Raw genomic sequence first — 8,524 nt, 5'->3', positions numbered from 1 at the left:
CATTTTATAGAACTCATAGGTTCATTACCATGTTCACAAGAGCCCTCCACTGGTACCTATCCTAAGTCAGATCAATCCAATCCATACCATCCCAATTTATCTCTCTAAGACCCATTTCACTATTGTCCACCCACCTAGGCCTTGGTCTTCCCAGTTGTCTCTTTCCTTTTGGCTTTCCCACCAGTATCTTATATGCATTCCTCTTCTCACGCATTCATGCTACATGCTCTCCTATCTCATCCTCTTTGACTTGATCATTCTAATTATACTTGGAGAATAGTACAAGTTATGATGCTCCTCATTATGTAGTTTTCTCCAACCTCCTGTCACTTCATCTCTCTTCGGTCCAAATATTCTCCTCAACACCTTGTTCTCAAACACCCTCGGTCTATGTTCCTCCCTTAATGTCAGAGACCAAGTTTCACACCCATACAGAACCACAGGCAAAATTATAGTTTTGTATATTCTCATTTTTATGTTTTTGGACAGCAGATGAGAAGACAAAAGGTTCTGGACTGAATGGTAGCAAGTATTACCCGAGTTCAATCTCCTCTTAATTTCCTCCTCAACCAGGTTTTGACTTGTCATCATCGTTCCAAAATATCTGAACTGTGCCACATTTTCAAAACATCTGTTACCTATCTATGCTATGATTTTGCCCTGCATTTTGGTGATGAGACAGCAACATATATTTAGTTTTCTTTGTGTTTACTTCCAGACCAACCTCCTTACTAGTGTCAATTAAAGTTTGTGTGTTTTCCTTTACGGTATCTACATTATCACCCAGTAGATTCACAACATCGGCAGAGGCCAACAGCTGAGGCGTCCCGTTTAATTTCAGTCCCACCTGGTTTCCCTGGACATTCCTAATGACATATTCTAAAGCAAAGTTGAAAGGAACTGTGATAAAGAATCTCCTTGTTTTAGACCATTCTGGATAGGAAATTTATCAGACAAATGTTTACATATATATGGACTTCACCATATTATTTTATTATTATATTATTATATTATATTATATTATTATATTATTCATTACATATCATTCACAACTAAAAACAACCACCAAATTGATCTGGACATCAGTTATGCCAACAAATTAATCTGTAAAGTACTTGATACAAAATTCCTTGGAATACATGTAGACAGTACACTGTCTTGGAAAATACATATTGAACAAATTATACCTAAATTAAATGCAGCTTGCTATGCGATGAGATCAATTAAGCCTTTTATGTCACAGGAAACATTGAAGATGGTTTACCATGCCTACTTTCATTCTATTATGAACTATGGATTAATATTTTGGGGGAACTCTTCACATAGTGTAATAATTTTTAAAATACAAAAGAATATAATTAGAATCATTACAGGATGTAGAAGTAGAGATTCATGTAGAGAATTATTTAAGAAATTAAAAATTCTACCTCTTCAATCGCAATACATATTATCGCTTCTCTTATTTGTTGTTTACAACAAAGATAAATTCAAATTAAATTCTGATGTCTATAACATGAATACTAGACAAAAATACAACTTCCACCTACCCTCATCAACTTTATCAGTATATCAAAAAGGAGTCTACTTTACTGGCATAAAAGTGTTCAACAATCTGCCACAAAGTATTAAAAACTTGGGCAATGATACTAAAAAGTTTAAATCAGAGTTAAAGAATTATCTACATGCTCATTCCTTCTACTCTTTAGATGAATACTTCAATGTAAATAGAGAATGATGTAAAATTAAGTTATATTAATTTTTAAGCTAAAATTGCCTGTACTTAAGTATGTAACATTTTGACTTGTTCTGTATCCAAAGGTACTAACCTGCTTAGGATTTATAGAATGTAAATAAATTCAATTCAATTCAATATATTTTGTTTAAACATATTTCAATTGCCTAACTAGTTTCGTGGGTATCCCAAACTCTATCAGAATATTGTACAATACTTTCCTCCTAACTGAATCATAGGCTTTCTTGAAGCCTACGAATAGCTGATGTACTGTCTCATTGTACTCCCATTTTTCTCCAATATCTGATAAATGCAAAAGATCTGATCAGTAGTTGATCTGTTACGTTGAAACCCACACTGATGATCCCAATAATTTCATCTATATATGGACTTAACCTTGGGGGAAGAATATTGGACAAAATCTTGTATGAAGATGATAGCAGTGATATCCCCTGATAATTACTATAGTCAGTTTTATCACCCTTCTTATGAACTGGTATAATAATAGGCTCCTTCCACTGTTCAGGCAAATTTTCTTTATGCCAAATAGAAGTAATTAGCTTATGGAACATGAAACATAATATTTTGTCTCCTGCTTAAATAGGTTCTGCCAGAATTTGATTACTATATGGTAATTTAAACAGTTTCAGTTTTACAATAGCACTTTCAACCTTGAAAGGGCTAGGATCAGGTACTAACGGCTCTACTGTATGTATTTTTATCTGCCTAACATCACTGACCCTGTGTACATTCAATAACTGAGAGAAGTGATTCTTCCACCTATTCGAAACTGGAACTCTTACTTCATTCCTGACTTCACAGAAATTGCCACACTAAATGAAAACTACATTTTTAAGATGTATATACTACCCAGAATAATAGGAACAATTTTAGCAATCTCTGCCACCACACACAGAGAACTTCTGAAAACAAGATTAATTGGATTTCTATGCCACATCTTATATGGCTAAGATCTCTGTGTGTGATAGATTAAAGGGAAATGGTGAAGAGATTTACTGCTTGAACTAGCTTACAAAATTCCTACGATGGGTAAATAATGAAACAAAGGAAATTATTTGAATAAAATAAGACAGTATTTCCTCCATAAAAGTTATTATTGCACAACTGAAAATCTATTAGGAGAAAGAATGCTAAAAGAGAGATTTCTCTCAACACCAACAGAAATTACACTGCTTCATTCTTTGTCAACTTTGGAGTTTGAACAAAGTGAATCTGTTTTCTGATAACTCCACTAGGAACCCTCTTCATAAGCTAAAAGACATGACTCTCATCCTCTTAATGATGAAATAAGAAGATATGTAAATTTCCAGTATGATAATAATGCTGGCTTGAATGTGTATCAAATGATGACGTTTGTAACAGAATGAATGAATGTATAAGGAGTGGGCCTTCTTGGCCCTTGCACGGCGACCACAGTGATCTATTGTGCCTCCTCTTCCGATTATCCCCTTCTGATTATCCCCTCAGCAATCATGTGCTTCAAATGAAGCACAGAATTCTGTACGTGGAGATGTTGAAATAGTCACTTGGTTCCATAAAATGCTGACCCAAGTGACGTAATCTTAAATGAGCTAAGGCCTCACGTTCAAACAAGATGTGTGTGGCTGTTTCATATTCTTCTTGATACCTCTCACAAGTTGGACTATTACTTTGTCCCAGTTTGAAGAGGTGTCCTTTAAGGTGACAGACTTAAGATGACTCCACCAAGTACTAACAGAATTTCTGTTACCTTGAATAGCAGGATATCCGCACAATATTTGGGCATTGGTCCCACTAGGGCAGAAAGATATAATTGATCCAAAGCAGCTTAAATATTAAAGAGAAAGATGGATTCTGTGTAATGGTACATAGTTTTTCATGAATAATAGTGGCAAATAAATAAAAATGCAAAACAACAAATTCTATAGCATAAACAGTGTACAGAATATATGATCCAAGTGTGAACTCATAATGAAATTGAAATCATTAGGCTTATAAACAAAAATATTTCTTTAAAAGAAATCAACTATTTTCAAAATCAGAGCAGAAGTATAAGTTTGGTGACTCTGAAAACATAGTACAACTTTATAGTACCATATGACAGCTTATATTAAAGCCCATTAAAAAAACTTGGAAATTATACCTCACTGTATCTTTGATATGCTTAAAAATACAGGCAGTTAAAGATTACTTAGTGGATGAATGTTTGTTCACTTTTAACAGTTTTAAACTACTGTATCTCTAACACCACTGGTTCAAAAATTTACAAATGTACACTTTTGTTTACAGCAGTGGTCAAGTGGTCAAGGACCCAAAGACATACAATTTACAGACCACGTTCTAATTCTTGTTCAGACACAAGCTTGCATTGTATTTGAATATGAATGGGACATGAAAGGATTGGGAATTAAAGTAAAAGGTGAACTTCAAATATACCTGTGTAAGATTTGAGGCTTTCACGGCGGTGACTATGAAGAAAGCAGTCTTCTGGGATTTGACCGCATATACACGGTGCCAAATCCCAGAAGACTGCTTTCTTCAAATATACCTATTTTATTACAAATGGCATCAGGGCCATGAAGCAAATCTACCTCTAATAATTCTGCCTTGGCTGGGTTCTACAAACTTCAAAAGCTGAAGAATTAAATTTTTAGCTTAATTAATTTCACACAGGGTGTTCTACAAGCAACTTAACATTCAACCTCTGAAGCTGTAAAGGCATAGTTAAATAACCAAGAAACAAATTATTCATCTGTGGGAACTGCCCACATTTAAGCAAACGTTACAGTGACAATGCAAGTATCATTGCTTAGCAACAGCAAAGTAAACAGCCATTGATAAGCAAAGCCTACAACAGTACGGACAGTGACGTGTTTTCTACGCAGTCCAACACAATGTTTCAGAAGAGGAAGATATAGTGATAGTGTGGAGGGGTCAGAGACTACCCCGTGTGGAGCCAGGATCAAATATACCTCCACCGTGACCCTGCGAGTCGTAGGAGGCAAAGAAAAGGGAAGTCTCAAATGTGAGACAGTAAAATATGGTCGCAAGTCCCAAAGGACTAGGACCCGAGAAACACTGTGCTGGCAAGGGCCAGCAGCATATACAAAAGACAGACTCACCCTCTTGTCAGAGAGGACGCTCCAAAGAAACAAGGCTGTAACAATCGAGGAGCAATAAGTATCTGGTCATGAGCCCCAGGAGGGTGCTCGATACCAAGCCTTACTGACTGACTGACTGATTGTCAGTCGCAATATGAGTTTGACTTTGACTTTGACTTTGACTAGTGTGGAGGCGGATGACAGATGTATGTATGTATGCATGCATGCATGCATGTATGTATAGTCTCACATCTGAGACAGTAAATTATGGTCGTGAGTCCCAAGGGACTTGGACCTGAGAAAGACTGCGCTGGCAAAGGCCAGCAGCATATACAGAAAGGGCGCCCTACAAAAACTAAACCGTAAGTGTGCAACAGTAATAAATATCTGGTCATGAGCCCAAGATGGTGCTCAACACCAAGACTTACTGACTTATAGACCATCAGTCGCACTGTGTCTTGGACTTGGAGTGTGGAGGAGGAGTCAAATACCTCCACCGTGACCCTGCGAGTCGTAGGAGGCGACGAAAAGGAAAGTCTGAAATCTGAGATAGTGAAATATGGTCGCGAGTCCCTAGGGACTCGGACCCGAGAAAGACTGCGCTGGCGAGGGCCAGCAGCATACACAAAAGACAGACCCATCCTCTCGTCAGAGAGGGCGCCCAACAAAAACAAAACCGTAACTGTCAAACAGTAATAAGTATCTGGCCATGGACTCCAAATGGGGCTCGACACCAAGACTTACTGACTGACTGACCGTCGGTCACAATGTGACTCTAACTTTGACTACTAAGAGGAAAGAGTGGTGTGGGTGTTGCAAGCAGTAATATTATTAGTACCATACTATTAGTCTTCAATTCTTCAAACCGAAGGGCGTCTGTGTACTGTGCAACTATAATAAATATTTACGGAACAATGCAGCAAGTGGTTCTCTCTTCATACATCGACATCCCACACATCATTCAAAATACCCGCTTGGATCTCACTGCCATCCTAACTATCAAGTGATCGCAAGAGGTGACGAATACTGATTGTGCTGCCACCTAGTGAACGAAATACGAAACAAGATTTCGATCACATCGTGTTTTATTGCAGTGTAGGGTATGTAATGGTGGAAATGTTCGGTTAATTAAGCCGAAACTGAGCATTCACATAGGTACTGTGTTGTTGAACTGTTTTAAATTAGTGGCCAACTATCTATGGAAATATATCAATTACCAGATCTTGTATACTGTTTGTACTATACGTTTTGAAATTGGATTCAAAATAGCGTTTCATCATGTGCTCATGGTTCTGTGTTATGGCCTGTAGAATGATGCAAGATAATTAGACTTCAGAATTCGCAAGTTGGCCATTTTTAATTGTTAATAACGTTGAGTTTATATTAACTCGATGTACTATACATCGTTTGGAGATTTTTTTTTCAATTTGCATTAAAGTGGGTGGATGCCATATATGCGATTCGTACATAACCTTAACCATACTAACTTGCATTGTGATTTGATTACAGGCATTAACCTTCATAAATTATAAATATGGAGGAATATGCCCGTGAGCCGTGCCCATGGCGTATTGTGGATGACTGTGGAGGTGCATTTACAATGGGTGCCATTGGAGGTGCAATATTCCAGGGTATAAAGGGCTTCCGAAATGCACCAAGTGGAATGAACCGTCGTTTTATCGGTAGTTTAGCGGCCATTAAACAGCGTTCACCAATAATCGCAGGCAACTTTGCAATATGGGGAGGAATGTTTTCAACTATCGACTGTACCTTGGTACATTTCCGAAGGAAAGAGGACCCTTGGAATTCTATAATCAGTGGTGCAGCCACTGGCGGTATTTTAGCAGCAAGGAATGGGCTGCCAGCAATGGCAGGTAGTGCTTTAATTGGAGGTGTTCTCTTAGCGCTTATTGAGGGTGTAGGAATATTGTTCACACGACTTTCTGCAGAGCAGTTCAAGCCAGCAAATCCAGTCCTGGAAGATCCTTCCCAGTTAGGACCACCACCACCTGGTTTCCCCCATCAGCAACCTAATTATTAATGCATATTGGACAATTTTTAGTAACGAAATTACAGACACAACTAGATGTCAGTGCAAGGAATGAAGTTTACAGTGTATATATTTGCAGAAATAAAGTTATGTTCTCCAATTTCCATGAATAGTGTTAAATTTGATGATATTTTTGTTTCATTTCACTTTGCATAACATATAAAGTTGTCAGTGGTATGTTCAACATTTTAAATTATGTACTGTAAAATTAATGTTCAATCTGATACCCAGCATTTAATTTATACAATTTAGCTTAATAAATTATAAAAATATTTACATACTCTTAATATAATTGTGTAAAATACATCAGCCTTTTTACATATTCTTTCATCCAACTTGATATTTAAAATTTGTAGTTGGAGAGATCTCATGCTAATATTTCTTTGCATAGACACTTTAAGCATGAAAACACTGAAAGCTTAAAAATAAACAGCATTATTATTATTATTATTATTATTATTATTACAATTGTATAATTATATTGTCAAGATAAAATTGGTCAAATTTAATTTTAGTTTTCAGCCTGCCAGTTTAACTGTTGGGCAAATAACGTGTAAAGTTAGTATCCATTGTCTAGGATTTATACCAGTAACAAGACATATCAGAAGAACTTTCTGCTTCCATCTCCAGGCAGGTCCCAGTCTGATAGGCCCATTTTAGTGAACATATCATAGATGGAAGCAGACCAGTTTCTGAAGTATTGTGTTTGTAATATATTACATGACATGTAGTAGACAGGTGTTGGAATGATGCTTAGATGTACTCAACACTTGGCTGGAGCAAGGTCAGTATAGAATCCCATCACAAAGGCCTGTCTAATGGACATGTATATTTACAGTTATTGACCTTGTTCATCCTGGGGGCTCACACTGGCATAGTATAAAAGATTATTAATGCCATCCAGTGTGATTGATAAATGTTTCATTTTTTAATCTTTCATCCTTTATGTGTTTTGATCATAGCGACCATCTTCAGAAGGACATTGGCAGTACATAACAGAAACTACTATTACAATTTCATAGATATAAAATATTATCCTGTAACAGCTACTACAATGTGCACAAATTTGTTAAAACATTTATAACTTATTATTATAATTAGTCAATTTACAAAGCATTGTTTAAAAAACTTTGTTAATAGACTAATTGTAATAATTTATATATAAATGTTTTAACAAATTCATGCACATCGTAGTAGCTGTTACAGGATAATATTTTATATCTGACATTGAAGTAAATACAGATGAGAAAGGACCATATATTTTACAAAGTGAGGTGGAAAAAGCTATCAAGGACATGAGGAATGGAAAGGCTACAGGAGACGACGATGATGATAGATACTTTATAGACTGACAGAAGGCATTTGACTGTGTAAATTGGACCAAATTAATGCAGATCCTGAAGGAAACAGGTATCAATTGGCGGGAAAGAAGATTGATTAGTAAATTGTATCTGGATCAGAAAGTTAGAATGCGACTGGACAGAGGGGAGACAAGAAGTGTGAAGATTGGAAGACGAGTTCGACAAGGATGCTGTTTATCACCAATTTTCTTCAACTGGTACAGCGAATGCCTTACCAAGGAAGCTCTGGATGGGCTTGGAGACTTCAAATTAGGAGGGCAAATTATTCAAACTGTGAAAT

At 36.6% G+C, this 8,524-nt stretch overlaps 1 protein-coding gene across 1 annotated transcript; it reads left to right on the top strand.

Moving 5' to 3' along the window:
• The first annotated feature begins 5,898 nt into the window (after window positions 1-5,898).
• LOC111861869 (mitochondrial import inner membrane translocase subunit Tim17-B) lies at window positions 5,899-7,327 on the top strand. Its single transcript, XM_023846799.1, has 2 exons — window positions 5,899-5,988; window positions 6,343-7,327. The coding sequence occupies exon 2, from the start codon at window positions 6,368-6,370 to the stop codon at window positions 6,872-6,874; it is 507 nt and encodes a 168-aa protein (XP_023702567.1). The 5' UTR covers window positions 5,899-5,988; window positions 6,343-6,367; the 3' UTR covers window positions 6,875-7,327.
• The last annotated feature ends 1,197 nt before the right edge of the window (window positions 7,328-8,524 follow it).

This window comes from Cryptotermes secundus, unplaced genomic scaffold, assembly GCF_002891405.2.
Source record: "Cryptotermes secundus unplaced genomic scaffold, Csec_1.0 scaffold180, whole genome shotgun sequence".
NCBI classification, from domain to species: domain Eukaryota; kingdom Metazoa; phylum Arthropoda; class Insecta; order Blattodea; family Kalotermitidae; genus Cryptotermes; species Cryptotermes secundus.
This window is presented reverse-complemented; position numbering and strand designations above follow the sequence as displayed.

Excerpts from the sequence above, each read along its gene's own strand:
- LOC111861869 (XM_023846799.1), top strand. The coding sequence starts at position 6,368 with ATGGAGGAATATGCCCGTGAGCCGTGCCCATGGCGTATTGTGGATGAC.